Genomic DNA, 16563 nt, shown 5'->3' with positions numbered 1-16563 from the left:
GAGACGGAGTTTTTTGCTCTTGTTACCCAGGCTGGAGTGCAATGGCGCGATCTCGGCTCACCGCAATCTTTTTAAAGCAACAGCAAATATTTTTCTTCAGATGAAAGGGAGATTGTGTAATTGTTTTACTCCCTCTGACTTCTTCCCATCAGTAAAGCTTTTTCTTGCTTGAGCTTTTAGTGTGTTTAGGTCCCTGAAAATTGACAGACATGTTGTTTGATAATCCTGACATATTTGTTTGATCTTTAGATTTTTATTTGTCTTGATAATGATATTTGTAGCTACTGTTTCCCCTCTCTGAATCCTGTAGGAATCTAAGGTTGCGTCACATTTTTCTGACTCATACAGTACTTGTGTGACCTGTATTTTATTCTTCCTTTTGAGTAACAGGAGTTCAGAAGGTCAGTTTTTTTTTATTTTTTTATTTTTAGGAATTGGACTACTGCTATTTCTACCAAACCTTGTAAGATTATAAATGGTTTAAATGTATTTAAACCATATAAATGTGAGAGATTGCGCCAGTGCACTCCAGCCTGCTTTTGTATTGCACTGTTAAGACAAAGGACCCTCAAAATATTTCTTCCGAACTTTTTTATATTGTCTAAAAAAATTACAGTAGAGGGTTAAGGTAAAATAATGGAACTGTATTTCTGGCACTTTCCTGGTTAGTAATTAATCACTTATGTGGCAGTTTGACCGAAGGGCAACCCTGGATTCATGTCTAGACTTCTGATCCTAATCCATAAGTTGTCAGGGTTACCAAGGAGATGATTTCCTTCCAGTTAGTTCATCCTTACTAGCGCCTATTCAGGAGGTTGGCCTGAAAATGTTAATATTTTCAGTGTGTACGTATTTATGCACTAACAAGTGATGAGAACTGTATCATGAGGATGCAAGCTAGAATTTGTTCCTTTGTCGTTCCTTAGGTAACTCTGTGCTGTATAGGACTAGGAACTTGGAATTTTCTTTCTGTGAAGTCTTTGACTTTTACATCTTAGTCTCCAGGGAGAGAATTCCTTCAACACAGGCTGTTAATGTTTTTCTTCTGTCTGTATTTGAATACATCTGGTTGCGTACTCTTTTGATTGCAGTCTTTTGTGAAATGTAAAGAACCAATTATTGTTTGGCTTTTTATAATAAGTAGTTATTAACTTTTTAGAAAAGTAATTGGTGAGGTTTGGGCTTCTAATAATGATACTTTTAAAAAATTTAAAAAATTGGCCAGGTGCAGTAGCTCACACCAGTAATCTTAGCACTTTGGGAGGCTGGGCCAACATGGTAAAACCCCTTCTCTACTAAAAAGACAAAAATTAGCTGGGCATGGTGGCAGGTGCCTGTAACCCCAGCTACTTGGGAGGCTGAGGTAGGAGAATTGTTTGAACCCAGGGGATGGAGGTTGCAGTGAGCCAAGAACGCACCACTGCACTCCAGCCTGGGCAACACAGTGAGACTCTGTCTCAAAAAAAAAAATTTTTTAAGTGAAAAGAAAAATAGAAAATTGCTTATTGAAATTATTAAATCATCAATAATGCCACCACTCAAAGACAACCATGGTTAGTATTTATTATATTTCTTTTGTATCATTTTTCTCCAAAAAATTTTTTTTTTTTTTTTTTTTTGAGGCGGAGTTTCGCTCTTGTCACCCAGGCTGGAGTGCAATGGCGCGATCTCGGCTCACCGCAACCTCCGCCTCCTGGGTTCAGGCAATTCTCCTGCCTCAGCCTCCTGAGTAGCTGGGATTACAGGCACGCGCCACCATGCCCAGCTAATTTTTTGTATTTTTAGTAGAGACGGGGTTTCACTATGTTGACCAGGATGGTCTCGATCTCTTGACCTTGTGATCCACCCGCCTCAGCCTCCCAAAGTGCTGGGATTACAGGCTTGAGCCACCGCGCCCGGCTCCAAAATATTTTTTAAACAAAGTTGGGATTATACTGCATATAGAATTTTGTGTTATTTTTTCACTTCACATGTACTTATTCCATAATTTATTTATTTTCTGAGACAGAGTCTCACTCTGTCACCCAGGCTGGAGTACAGTGGCACTATCTCTGCTCACTACAACCTCTGCCTCCTGGGTTCAAGCGATTCTCGTGCCTCAGCCTCCCGAGTAGCTGGGATTACAGGTGCGCGCCACCAGGCCTGGCTAATTTTCGTAATTTTAGTAGAGATGGGGTTTTGCCATGTTGGGTAGGCTGGTCTCGAACTCTTTACCTCAAGTGATCTGCCTTCTTCAGCCTCCCAAAGTGCTGGGATTTTAGGTGTGAGTCACCATGCCCGGCCTCATTTAATATATATATATATATTTTTTTTTAGCAATCAATTAATTATTTTTGAGACAGAGTTTCACCCTTTTGCCAGGCTGGGGTGCAGTGGTTTGATCTTGGCTCACTGCAGCCTCCAACTCCCAGGTTCAAGTGATTCTCCTACCTCAGTCTCCCATGCAGCTGGCATTACAGGTGCCTGCCACCACACCCAGCTAATTTTTGTGTTTTCAGTAGAGACGGGGGTTCGCCGTGTTGACTAAGCTGATCTGAAACTCCTGACTTCAGGTGATCCTCCCACCTTGGCCTCCCAAAGTGCTGGTGTTATAGGCATGAGCCACCATGATTGATGTTGTTTTATATTTTAAACGTAATTTTTTTTTTTTTTTTTGAGACGGAGTTTCGCCCTTGTTACCCAGGCTGGAGTGCAATGGCGCGATCTCGGCTCACCGCAACCTCCGCCTCCTGGGTTCAGGCAATTCTCCTGCCTCAGCCTCCTGAGTAGCTGGGATTACAGGCACGCGCCACCATGCCCAGCTAATTTTTTGCACTTTTAGTAGAGACGGGGTTTCACCATGTTGACCAGGATGGTCTCGATCTCTCCACCTCGTGATCCACCCGCCTCGGCCTCCCAAAGTGCTGGGATTACAGGCTTGAGCCACCGCGCCCGGCCAATTTTTTTTTTTTTTTGAGACGGAGTTTCGCTCTTGTTACCCAGGCTGGAGTGCAATGGTGCGATCTCGGCTCACCACAACCTCCGCCTCCTGGGTTCAGGCAATTCTCCTGCCTCAGTCTTCTGAGTAGCTGGGATTACAGGCATGCACCACCATGCCCAGCTAATTTTTTGTATTTTTAGTAGAGACGGGGTTTCACCATGTTGACCAGGATGGTCTCGATCTCTTGACCTTGTGATCCACCTGCCTCGGCCTCCCAAAGTGCTGGGATTACAGGCGTGAGCCACAGCGCCCGGCCCTTAAACATAATTTTTGATAAAGGTAACAGAGTTACCTATTTAGACCTAACCTACTGTTTGCGGGAAATAAAAGGTATAGAGAGACAAGGTAAATGATGCTATGGGGAAGCAATCAGGTGAGTCTAGGATGTAAGGCATTCTAACAAGTCAACTGTCATGGTCTTTTAGAAAAGCTAGTGTTGTTGGCCAGGTGTGGTGGCTCATGCCTGTAATCCCAGCACTTTGGGAGGCTGAGACGGTGGATCACCTGAGGTCAGGAATTTGAGACCAGCCTGGCCAACATGGTGAAACCCCATCTCTACTAAAAATACAAAAATTAGCCGGGCCTGGTGGCAGGCTCTTTTAATTATAGCTACTTGGGAGCTAAGGCAGGAGAATTGCTTGAACTCATGAGGCAGAGGTTGCAGTGAGCCGAGATTACACTGTTGCACTCCAGCTTGGGCCACAGAGCGAGACTCTGTCTCAAAAAAAAGAGAGAGAGAAAAAAAGCTAGTGTTATAAATAACATAAAGCAAAACTTGGAGTCCATTCTAGAATAAAGGAGACTAAAGAGACATAATATCCAAAGTCATCAGTTGAATTTTAATTAGATTCTGGATTTTTTTTTTTTTTTTCGGAGAGAGGAAGTGTCACTCTGTCACCAGGCTGGAGTGCAGTGGTGAGATCTTGGCTCACTGCAACCTCCACCTCTCAGGTTCAAGTGATTCTTCTGCCTCAGCCTCCCGAGTAGCTGTGACTATAGGCGTGCACCACCATGCCCAGCTAATTTTTGTATTTTTAGTAGAGACGGGATTTCACCGTGTCCCTTGACCTTGTGATTTCGCCCACCTCAGCCTACCAAAGTGCTAGGATTACAGGCGTGAGCCACCATGCCTGGCCAGATTCTGGATTTTTTTTTTTTTTTAAGTCAACCATAAATGACATCTTTTAGGCAACTGGGAAAATTCAAATGAGAACTGAAGCATTAGGTGATAATTGGTTATAGTAAGGGTATTGTGGTTATGAGGCAGAACATCCTTCTTCCTAGGAGGTACATAATGAAATAAATATGCAGGGTTAAAATAACTTGATATCTAGTGAAATAATTCCAAAATTATAAAAAAAAAACTAAATATAGCCATATCTCTATCCATGGCGGTAAATTTGGCAAAATATTAACAATTCTTGAGTCTAGGTGGAGAATTGTGTATGTTTATTGTACTGTTTTTTCAACTTTCCTATATTTTTGAAAACATTCATAGTGGAGTTGAAGAAACAACACTACAATGGGTAATGTTGTACATACGTAGATATTGTTTTGAAATACAATTTTATCAGGCCACATAGTCCATTGTATGGACCACAATTTGTTCTTTAATCTGCACTTGTGTGTATTGTGCTGCTAGTTGACATTTTAGTAGAATTTTAACTTGTGATGAAGTTTTCTGCTTGTAAGTCTTGTGGTAGATGAAAAAAAGAACCTGATTTTTTTTTTTTTCCCTTCCTTTTCCTTCTCTATCCTCTGCTCTGGATCTTTAGTGGAGAAGAGAAAATGAGTGAGAAAGGTACTCCAAATAATCTTCTTCTTTTTGTTTTTTTTTGAGACAGAGTCTCATTCTGTTGCCCAGCCTGGCGTGCAGTGGCGTGATCTCAGCTCACCGCAACCTCCACCTCCTGGGTTTAAGCAATTCTTCTGCCTCAGCCTCCTGAGTAGCTGGTACTACAGGTGCCTGCCACCACACTTTGCTAATTTTTGTATTTTAGTAGAGGTGGGGTTTCACCATGTTGGCCAGGCTGTCTTGAACTCCTGACCTCAAGCAGTCCACCCTGCCTGGTCTCCTAAAGTTCTGGGATTACAGGTGTGAGCCACTGTGCCCAGCCTGATCCTTTCTTTAGACATAAGGTTGAACTATGGAGAATATGAGAGTATGAAATACTTTTGGAAGAAAAATTTTGGGAGAAGGATCTTTTCTGAGAAAGTATCATTAAATAGGAAAAGAATAATTTCCCTTTTGAGCTAGAATTGTATTTGCAGTGTGAAGCTTTTCTTGTTGCAGACTAGACGTTCTTTGACATTATTCTCTATTCCTTAGATTTCCATGAGGACAACTTACAAGGACCTGTATGGCCTCATTTTAGCTGCTTCAGTGTGTTGGAGCTATTATTTGCTCCTTCATTTTCTGGGCCTGGTGTGACAGTGGCTACTGAGCACTATGAAGGTTGTCCCGGAAAAGAATGCTGTCCGGATACTCTGGGGGCGAGAACGGGGTGCTCGGGCCATGGGAGCTCAGCGGCTTCTGCAGGAGCTGGTGGAAGATAAAACCCGGTGGATGAAATGGGAGGGCAAGGTGAGGAAAATGACTATTTTTAACATGGGATTTGTACTGGTGATGGTAGAATGAGACCTTAGAATGGGTTAACAGCAGAGGGTTGGGATATATTTATCTTGTGTGGGAGGGTTGACATATCTGACTTAGGGAGTTGTTTGTAAATTTGAAAGAATTTATGCGCTAGAAATATCTTTTTCGTTTAGAGCTAGACAGTTTTCCTAAAGGTAATTTAAGTTTCTCTCTCTGTTTGTAGCTTGATCATTGTCTCCAGTTTTTAAGCCTATACTGTGAATACTAATCTAGATTGGTTAATGTGCTTTTGAGATAGGGTGAACCATAGTTTATAAATCATGCATTTTAATTTTTTTTTTTTTTTTTTTTTTGTCTCCTAGAGAGTAGAACTGCCGGATAGTCCACGCTCTACCTTCTTATTGGCCTTCAGCCCAGACAGGTACTTAGTACTTATCTATAACTTAACCATAAGATTTGTGATAGCAGTGCTTTCTGTATATTTGGCCTGGCTTGATCTGCCAAGTCAGTCCCTAAAGGCTGTCTGAAGTACTGTATGAACAGAGCTTTGGCCATGTGTCAGAAAGGCAAAGAAAGTAAATAAGCAATGCCAACCTAAAAAGTAATGAGAACAAGCAAAGGAAACTGAACATTGAGAGGATCAAAACTTGGAAGGTTTCTCAATAACAGTGTTTTGCCTGTGTGATATAGCTCACCAGTGGCATGATGGTTTTTCCAGTTGGAAAAAATACTTTTTTCTTTTTTTTTTTTTTGTTTTTTTTGTGGGGAAGATCAAAGGGGAAGCAGACACATGAGAAGAGGGGAAAACCCGAGGGCATCATGGCTTTATTTTTTACTTTTTTTTTTTTTGAGAAAGAAAAAAAAGAATAATAAGAAAAAGAATAAAGAAGAGGAAGAAAGAGAAAGAGGAAGAGGGAGAGAGAATGGGAGTATTGCTTTATTGCCCGGGTTAGAATGCAGTCTAAATATGAGTATGCCTATAATTGTCCTTAATAATGGAGACATAAAAGGAGGGAAAAGAATAACAAACAAGTAGCCAACCAACATTTCGTTTAAACTTCTAAGTTGATATGATGGGGTACTGATAAGAGTGTATATTTTGTGTATTTAAAGTGGAGAGTTCTATAAATGTTAATTACGTTTACTTGTTCCAGATCTGAGTTCAAGTCCTGGATATCGTTGTTAATTTTCTGTCTCATTGATCTGTGTAATATTAATGTTGAAGTCTCCCACTCTTATTGTGTGGGGAGTCTAAGTCTCTTTATTAGTCTTATATGTCTGGGTATTCCTGTATTGGGTGCGTATATATTTAGGATCTTTAGCTCTTCTTGTTGTTGCATTGATCCTTTTATCATTATAGAATGTCCTTCTTTGCTTCTTTTGATCTTTGTTGCTTTAACGACTATTTTATCAGAGGCAAAAATTGTAAGTTCTGCTTTTTATTTATTTATTTATTTTAGCTCTCTGTTTGGTTGGTAAATCTTTCTCCATCCCTTGTTTTGAGTCTTTGTGTATCCTTGAATGTAAGATGGGTCTGGATGCAGCATACTGATGGGTTTTAGTTTTTTTTTTTTTTTTTTTTTTTGAGACGGAGTTTCGCTCTTGTTACCCAGGCTGGAGTGCAATGGCGCGATCTTGGCTCACCGCAACCTCCGCCTCCTGGGTTCAGGCAATTCTCCTGCCTCAGCCTCCTGAGTAGCTGGGATTACAGGCACGAGCCACCATGCCCAGCTAATTTTTTTTGTGTTTTTAGTAGAGACGGGGTTTCACCATGTTGACCAGGATGGTCTCGATCTCTCGAACTCGTGATCCACCCGCCTCGGCCTCCCAAAGTGCTGGGATTACAGGCTTGAGCCACCGCGCCCGGCTGGGTTTTAGTTTTTTATCCAAATTGCCTGTCTGTCTTTGGAATGGGGGATTTAGTCAATTTAAATTTAGAATTAATCATGATATATGAGAGTTTAATACTACCATTTAATATTAGCTGGCTATTTTGCCCATTAGTTGATGTAAATTCTTCATTATATTGATGCTCTTTTCTTGTTGGTATTTTTTAGAAAGGCTGATCCTGTTTGTTCCTTTCTATATGTAGTGGTTCTTTCAGAAGCTCTTGTAAAGCAGGCCTGGTGGTGATGAAATCTCTGAGTGCTTGTTTGTTCACAAAAAAATTCATTTTTCCTTCACTTACGAAGCTTAGTTTGGCTGGATGTGAAATTCTTGGTTGAAAGTTCTTTTCTTTAAGGATGTTGAATATTGGTCCCCACTCTCTTCTGGCTTGTAGGGTTTCTGCTGAGAGATCTGCTGTAAGTCTGATAGGCTTCCCTTTGTGGGTAACCTGACCTTTCTCTCTGGCTGCCCTTAGTATTTTCTCCTTCATTTCAACCCTGGTGAATCTGACGATTATGTCCTTGGAGTTGCTCTTCTTGAGGAATATCTCTGTGGTGTTCTCTGTATTACCTGGAGTTGAATATTATCCTGCCTTACTAGGTTGGGAAAATTTTCCTGAATAATATCCTGAAGCGTGTTTTCCAGCTTGGATTCATTCTCTTCGTCACATTCAGGTACACCTATCAAGCGTAGATTAGGTCTTTTCACATAGTCCCATATTTCTTGGAGACTTTGCTCATTCCTTTTCATCCTTTTTTCTCTAATCTTGTCTTCTTGTTTTATTTGATTGAGTTGGTCTTCGAACTCTGATATCCTTTCTTCTGCTTGATCACTTCGGCTGTTAAAACTTGTGTATACTTCACCTAGTTCTCGTATTGTTTTTCAGCTCCATCAATTCACTTATTTTCCTCTCTAACTTGTGTATTCTTGTTAACATTTCATCAGACCTTTTTTCAAAGTTCTTAATTTCTTTGGATTGGATTAGAACAAGTTCTTTTAATTCACAGAAGTTTCTTATTATCCACATTTTGAAGCCTGCTTCTGTAATTGGAACACATTCGTTCTCCATCAAGCCTTGTTTTGTTGCTGATGAGGAACTGTGATACCCTGCTGAGGGAGAGGCATTCTGATCTTGGGTATTCTCAACCTTTTTTGGCTGTTTTCTTTCCTTCGTTGTAGATTTATCCATCTGTGGTCTTTATAGTTACTGTCTTTGTAATTGGGTTTCTGAGTGGACGTCCAACTTACTGATTCTCAGCGCCGAAATCTGAGCAACCCACTGCACCTACTAAATCAGTGGCGTTAAGATTGATGGTGCTTTTCTGTCTCTGCACCAAGAACCGACGCTCTCAGGCGCCGGCAAAACCGCCTCGGTCACAAGAGTCGCGCTGGAGACCCGTGGGGCTCCTCCGCTGGGAATCTACTGGTGCATGAGCAACAAGAATTCATGTGAAGGTGTGGTGTCCTCTTGTTCTTTGCGCTTTCACTGGGAGCTACAATCCCAAGCTGCTAGTGATCAGCCATCTTGGATCTCTCTACTTTCTTTTTTTTTTAAACGGGGTTTCACCATGTTGGTCAGGCTGGTCTTGAACTCCCGACCTCAGGTGATCCACCCATCTTGGCCTCCAAAGTGCTTGGATTACAGGCATGAGCCACCACGCCTGGCCTGGAAAAAAATATTTTCTGAATGTGGCATGTGTCATTTGGGGGCAGTATTGACAAGCCAAAAGATTTTAATGATCAGAGTATTTCTGTTTGTAGATATACTGCCTAATGTGCAAAGCTTAGTGTCTTTCATGTTGGGATGGGCAGTAGTATCAATATTCTGTGTTGTCTAAAGTTGATAAGGTTGGTTAACCTTCCACATGCTTCTGAATTCTGTTCTACTCTTTGGTTCTCCAGGACTCTCTTAGCCTCTACCCATGTGAATCATAATATCTATATTACGGAGGTGAAGACTGGGAAATGTGTTCATTCCTTGATTGGACACCGCCGTACTCCATGGTGTGTCACTTTTCACCCCACCATCTCAGGCCTTATTGCTTCTGGCTGCCTAGATGGGGAGGTTAGGATTTGGGATTTACATGTGAGTATTTCCTTAAGATGCCCTTTTCTTTTGGTATTCTATTTTTATTAATTTTTTTTTTTTTTGAGTCAGAGTCTCCCTCTGTTGTCCAGGCTGGAGTGCAATGGCACAATCTTTGCTCACCGCAACCTCTGCCTCCCAGGTTCAAGTGATTCTCCTACCTCAGCCTCCTGAGTAGCTGGAGTTACAGGCATGTGCCACCATGCCCGGCTAATTTTTCTATTTTTAGTAGAGACAGGGTTTCACTGTGTTGGCCAGGCTTGTCTCGAATTCCTGACCTCAGGTGATCTGCCCACCTCGGCCTTCCAAAGTGCTGGGATTACAGGTGTAAGCCACTGTGCCTGGCTTCTTTTGGTATTCAGAGACTTGTTTAACATTGGGTTCTTCTAGAAGAGCCTAGCCAGGTTCTTAGGACTATATCTGAATGTATTGTGGTAGACATTGCCCAGTTAATTCATAGGAAGGCTAGGTCACTGTCTTTCACTCTTTTTTTTTTTTTTTTTTTTTTTTTTTTGGCAATAGCTTGAGCATACCCTGAGTTTGTCTTCCATTCTAAGATGAACACCTACTTAATGCTTCCTTTGGCCCATTGTGAACAGGAGGCTCTAAGATAAGTTCAGGATGGATTTCTATTGTCTTAGGGCAAAGATTGTCCTGTACTCTGATCATGATCATCAAAGCAAGATCCTCTCTGTCCTAGTAATTGGGTAGTGGATTGTCCTGCACTGTGTTGTACACCAAGCTTGAGTTTTCTCAGGCTTTAGATATAGGAACTGTGGGCTGGGTGCCATGACTCATGCCTGTAATCCTAACATTTTGGGAGGCCAAGGCAGGTGGATTGCTTGAGTTCAGGAGTTCGATACCAGCCTGGGCAAGATACTATACCAAAAATACTATACACAAAGTTATACACAATTAGCCAGGCATGGTGCCATGCACCTGTGGTTCCAGCTACTTGGGAGGCTGAGGTGTGAGGATTGCTTGAGCCCAGGAGGCAGAGGTTGCAGTGCACTGAGATTGTGCCACTGCACTCCAGCCTGGGTGACAAAAGTGAAACCCCATCTCAAAAAAAAAAAAAAAAAAAGAAAAAAAAATACATAGGAGGAACTAAAAAAAAGAAAAAATAAGAACTGTGTATATATGCTTGTAGATTGTGAATGATTTGAAGAACTGAGCTGATTGTATATTTGTCTGATAAAGTAGTGACATTGTCAGATCACTGATCTTCTACATCTTTTTACAGAGGATATATTTAAAGTAGGCCCTATATGTAGTGATTTTACCTTAAATGGACCTTTCTTGAAATTGACTTCCCAGTCTGTTGGCAGCTTGTAACCTGAAAATATCTGGAATTGGTGCATTTGCAGGGTGGCAGTGAAAGCTGGTTCACAGATAGCAACAATGCCATTGCCTCTCTGGCTTTTCACCCTACGGCTCAGCTCCTGCTGATTGCCACTGCCAACGAGATTCACTTCTGGGATTGGAGTCGACGGGAGCCCTTTGCTGTGGTGAAGACAGCTAGTGAGATGGAACGGGTCCGGTGAGTGCTCTGCCCCATTAACATTATCTGGCACAAGACTGACATGATAGAGGACATTCTGCTGGCCGTCACCTTGGAAGACAGGTTGTTATTCCTGCTCAGGGCAGGTTGTCATCCTCAGCTCCTCCGGTTTTTTTTTGTTTTTTTTTTTTCTTTTTTTGAGACAGGGTCTCACTCTGTCACCTAGGCTGGAGTGCAGTGGCGCAATTTCAGCTCACTGTAACCTCTGCCTCCTGGGTTCAAGTGATTTTTGTGCCTCAGCCTCCTGAGTAGCTGGGATTACAGGCGCCCACCACCACACCCGGCTCATTTTTTTTGTATTTTTAGTAGAGACAGGGTTTCACCATGTTGGCCAGACTGGTCTTAAAATCCTGACCACAAATGATCTGCCCGCCTCAGCCTCCAAAGTGTTGGGATTACAGGCATAAGCCACCCTGCTCGCCAGACCCCCCCTTTTTTTCTTTCTTTCTTTCTTTTTTTTTTTTTTTTGAGAGACAGGGTCTTGCTCTGTTACCCAGGCTGGAGTATAGTTGTGCAGTCATGGCTTACTGCAGCCTTAACCTCCTGGGCTCAGGAAATTCCCATCTCAGTCTTAGGAGTATCTGGGACTACTATGCGACTAATTTTTAAATTTTTTTATAGAGATGGGGGTCAGTCTCACTGTGTTGCCCAGGCTGGTCTTGAACTCCTGGCCTTCAGTGATCCTCCTGCCTTGGCCTCTCAAAGTGTTGGGATTATAGATGTGAGCCACTGTACCTGGCCTCCTCCTACTTTTAAGCAGCTGGCTAATCAACTGGGAGACATTCATTTTGTTCATTTCAACTTTCCTTATTGACCTGATCTTCTGGTCTTTGGAGACCAGGGCCATTAGACTCTCTTTTAGTTTCCAAGCTAACTGTGTTTGGGATAGTCCTTCTTTGGGGAAACTTGAAAGAAGTTTGGGTGGTATTTTAGATAGCTCGGTGGGTTGTCTGTGTTTATCAAACTGGAAGATGGAGATGTAAGCATGTAATTGACATTTATTTAGTCCTCAATATCAAAACATATTATCTGTATTAAAGTTGATGTATTGTGTTTCTTTGGTCCTCTTGGATTTGCAGTTGAATACAGGCTAATTTTCTGGTTTCAGCTATGTCATTTAAGGCTGGGACTGTTCATTGCCACTAAGATTCATGCTTCTTGCTAGTGTAGCTGCCATATGAGGGAAGAACTGATCCTGTGGCAGAGATGAGAGCATTTTATGCTCTACTGTTAGGATGGACTCTTGTATTTGAGCAAATATGTGCTTAATGTAGCTGTTTCCTGGCAGGGAAACCCTAGGTGTTTTTCATGTGAAATCATTATTTTTGTGATACACATTCCTTTACTCTGGCAAGAAGTATTGAGCGTTATTATTTTAACCTCTTTGAAAGTTTTGAAAGTCTCGAATGAAGTGGATACCTGAGTGATACCACAGTTATCAGTAATGATTGCTATAAATTCGAATACAAGTTTCCTCTTCTCAGTTAACATAATCTCTCTATGCCTGTCTTTGTTTCTTCTTCTATGATTTCAGTCTGGTGAGATTTGATCCACTTGGACACTACTTACTCACAGCAATTGTTAACCCCTCTAATCAACAGGTAAGTTAGTCCAGCAGTTCCAACTTCAGCTAAACTGTGAGTTCTTTTCTTAACTAGTATTCCAATTCTGATTCTATTGGATTTTAATTCTCAATACCCAATTCTTTCTTTCCAGTTAAGATTTAAAACTAGCTTTAGACTGTATGTTCAGAGTTATAGCCGTAATCTTGACAGGAGAGTCGATTCTGAAACCCTCCAGTGATTGCCTCATTAGAGGTAACCCTTATCATCACTAGAGAGTGTTGGATAGCTTGTCACTCATGTGCCTCTGGCTGGTTGACATTTTGCTTCCCCTCACTGCTTCTATGTCATAGGGAGATGTCTTTTGTAAGACAATTGATTTGTCAGCTCTACTCATTCAGTTATACTGCTAATTGGGAGTGGAAAATTTAATACCATGTGATTATTCTGAATCTGAAGCCAGTTGTCAGTGCTGCAGGGGTAGAGAGGTGTTTCCTATCTGTGAACGTTGTTTTCCTTAGATGATTGTCAGTGGTTAGTTTTTCTTGATTTACTTGGAGGTTCTACTTAACTGCCTTGCTCTACTCCCTGTCCCATGATGGTCCATGCTGCAGGGCGATGACGAACCAGAGATCCCCATAGATGGAACAGAATTATCCCACTACCGTCAGCGTGCCCTCCTGCAATCACAGCCAGTTCGCCGGACGCCTCTCCTCCACAATTTCCTGCACATGCTGTCCTCCCGCTCCTCTGGCATCCAGGTGGGAGAGCAAAGCACAGTGCAAGATTCTGCTACCCCCTCACCCCCACCGCCTCCCCCTCAGCCCTCCATGGAGCGCCCCAGGACTTCCGCTTACATCAGGCTCCGACAACGGGTCAGTTACCCCACAGCTGAGTGCTGCCAGCACCTTGGGATCCTGTGCCTTTGCAGCCGCTGCTCTGGCACTCGAGTTCCTTCCCTCTTGCCACACCAGGACAGTGTTCCCCCTGCTTCTGCCAGAGCTACTACCCCTTCCTTTTCTTTTGTACAGACCGAGCCCTTCCATCCCCCGGAGCAGGCCTCGTCAACGCAGCAGGACCAGGGCCTCCTGAACCGGCCGTCTGCCTTCAGTACAGTCCAGAGCAGCACTGCCGGCAACACGCTCCGCAACCTGAGTCTGGGTCCTACCCGTCGCTCTTTGGGAGGGCCTCTGTCTAGCCACCCTTCTAGGTATCACCGAGAAATAGCTCCTGGGCTGACAGGATCTGAGTGGACCCGGACAGTACTCAGTCTGAACTCCCGCTCTGAGGCGGAATCCATGCCCCCGCCCAGGACCAGTGCCTCTTCGGTGAGTTTGCTGTCTGTGCTGAGACAGCAAGAAGGTGGCTCTCAGGCATCTGTGTACACTTCAGCCACAGAAGGGAGGGGTTTTCCAGCATCAGGGTTGGCAACTGAGTCAGATGGAGGGAATGGCTCCAGCCAAAACAACTCAGGCAGCATTCGCCATGAGCTTCAGTGTGACCTGAGACGCTTCTTTTTGGAGTATGACCGGCTTCAGGAGCTGGATCAGAGCCTGAGCGGGGAAGCTCCCCAGACCCAACAGGCCCAGGAAATGCTCAACAATAACATTGAATCTGAGAGGCCAGGCCCTTCCCACCAGCCCACCCCACACAGCAGTGAGAACAACTCCAACCTGTCCCGTGGCCACCTGAATCGCTGCCGTGCTTGCCACAATCTCCTGACCTTCAACAACGATACCCTGCGCTGGGAAAGAACCACACCTAACTACTCCTCTGGCGAGGCTAGCTCCTCCTGGCAGGTCCCCAGCTCCTTTGAGGGTGTGCCATCGAGTGGCAGCCAGTTGCCACCTCTCGAGCGGACTGAGGGCCAAACGCCCAGCTCCAGCAGGCTGGAGTTGAGCAGCTCTGCTAGTCCGCAGGAGGAGAGGACTGTGGGGGTGGCCTTTAACCAGGAGACAGGCCACTGGGAAAGAATTTATACCCAGTCCAGCAGATCTGGAACTGTGTCACAGGAGGCCTTACATCAGGATATGCCTGAGGAAAGCTCTGAGGAGGATTCACTCAGGAGGTAAGCAGTTGCTTTCCTGTCTTCTGCATCCCTTGCTTTTCTCCTTGTATAATTTCCTTCAGTCCTATAGATGTTGTGGCTGTATCTGGAATGTCTGAGACCCACGCATCTGCTTCTGATCTCCCTATTGCATTTTCTTGGAAAATCTTGCTCTGGTGGCAGAGATAAGATAGGGCCTAGCAGTATGAGTCAGTTGGCTGTGCTAGCTCTGTTTCTGGCGAAGCTCAAGGTTTTGGCTTTAGCCTTGAAAGGAGAGTGTAGATTAGGTTAGAGAGGCATGAGGAGATGGAACCATTGACTTTCTCTGCCCGGCTTTTTGACCTTCTTGAGACATTGTATGTGCAGGACTACTTATTGTGAGACAAAACAATGTCCCAGAGTGTCTAGGAGTAAGTAAAAGAGAACCCTGCATGCTACAGATTAGTGTATTGGCTCTTCGCTGATTGTGTTGGTTTGGACAACTGAATTCATTTCTTAATTCTTATCTTTTGGAACACTGCAGTTTGACAAAGGGAAAAGAAAAAAATATATATATATACATATGTATGTATGTCAAGAAAAGTTCCAGTTTTTTTAGAGATTCTTGTTTTTGGACAGCATATTAGTTGCTCAGTTGAGATTCTCTGAATGGATCTTCCAGATGGACATTCACCTTGGGGTGGAGAAGAATAATTCATGGAAGGAAGGACTCTCCATACTCGGATTGGCATCCTGGCCAACTCTTTCATGGAAGAAACAGAGTGGGTGTAGTTGCCTGCCCACCACATGTTCCATGTATGGCTATGTGCGCATCTATCTTGATTTATTAGGGACTTCTTTCTGTAATTTTGTAAAGGTCAGATCTAGCATAATCACCAACTCCCAGAATATGCCTGTTGAATCCAAACAGCATATTGCGCTGCATTACATCCTCTGTTGAAGCAACTGAAATTTCTCTGACATAAGCTTCGCTTCTAACAAGGGTGGGAATATGAATTATGCACATAATGTACTTGTTATTTTGGGAGGATGCTTTAGACAGTCATTCGGTCAATAAGTATTATTTGAATGGTTACAAATTTTCTAGTACTGTGTTAGGCGCTACGGAAATACAAAAGAGGTATAATACATGGTCTTTACCCACCTGAGTCTACAGTGTTACTGTGGAGGCAAGACAATAAAATTGATCAAAAGTGTAGATGAGCAAATGCTTCATTATATGGTAAATGAAATCCGATGTAGTCTTAATTTCAGAGAAAGGGAAATATCATCCAAGAAGGCTTTGCAAAATCAAGTCTTGAAAGATGGGTATGATTTGGAGAGGGAACGACCTTTTTGTTTTAGGGAAACAGCACATACTAAGAGAGGAAAGGGTATGGTACATGTAGGTTCTTAGGCAGTTACTACGGACTTGGGATGGGAAACAGAGGGTGACTTGACTGGCTGTCAAAGATAAAGTAGAGAGGTTGCTAACTCTACCCATATGATTGAAACCAGGTCTGGATTAACAGCTCCTCAATTCCTGGTTTTGGAATACTGTGCCTTGCATAATAGTCCGTATCAGGAGCCCAAGCCTGTGTTATTCCTCTTTGTCAATAGAGGTGAGAAGACAGTCAGCACAGTGCATGACGTGTAGTAGACACTTGAAAAGTTTATTAAAGATCTCTGTAAAAGGACTGTCTTCAGTTACTGCTCTAAGAAACCAAGCAGTTGCTGTTTCTGTGGTACCAGTGGGCTCTAGTTAGCTTCTGTCCATTCTGATGTAGTAGGACCTCTTCATATGCTGTTCCGAGAAATACCTGAGTGGTTTAAAAGAAACTCTAGGCCAGGCGTGGTGGCTCATG

General features: G+C 43.1%; 1 protein-coding gene across 8 annotated transcripts in view; it reads left to right on the top strand.

The window, feature by feature from the left end:
* The first annotated feature begins 5341 nt into the window (after positions 1-5341).
* Positions 5342-16563, top strand: part of AMBRA1 (autophagy and beclin 1 regulator 1) — a 173739-nt gene continuing 162517 nt past the window's right edge. For 4 of the 8 annotated variants that reach the window (XM_039470930.2, XM_010333970.2, XM_010333964.2 and 1 more), the window contains exons 1-7: positions 5342-5564; positions 5939-5997; positions 9366-9549; positions 10917-11089; positions 12645-12711; positions 13287-13433; positions 13704-14740. In XM_039470930.2, the coding sequence (XP_039326864.1) occupies positions 5430-5564; positions 5939-5997; positions 9366-9549; positions 10917-11089; positions 12645-12711; positions 13287-13433; positions 13704-14740 (1802 nt within the window). In that variant the 5' untranslated portion in view covers positions 5342-5429. Of the gene's footprint in view, positions 5565-5938; positions 5998-9365; positions 9550-10916; positions 11090-12644; positions 12712-13286; positions 14741-16563 lie in introns of all 8 variants that reach the window. The other 4 variants (XM_010333957.2, XM_003920037.3, XM_010333954.2 and 1 more) reach the window with 1 other exon arrangement.

The sequence above is a fragment of the Saimiri boliviensis genome, chromosome 6, assembly GCF_048565385.1.
Source record: "Saimiri boliviensis isolate mSaiBol1 chromosome 6, mSaiBol1.pri, whole genome shotgun sequence".
NCBI classification, from domain to species: Eukaryota; Metazoa; Chordata; class Mammalia; order Primates; family Cebidae; genus Saimiri; species Saimiri boliviensis.
The sequence above is the reverse complement of the archived record's forward strand: the minus strand, read 5'-3'. Positions and strand labels throughout refer to the sequence as shown.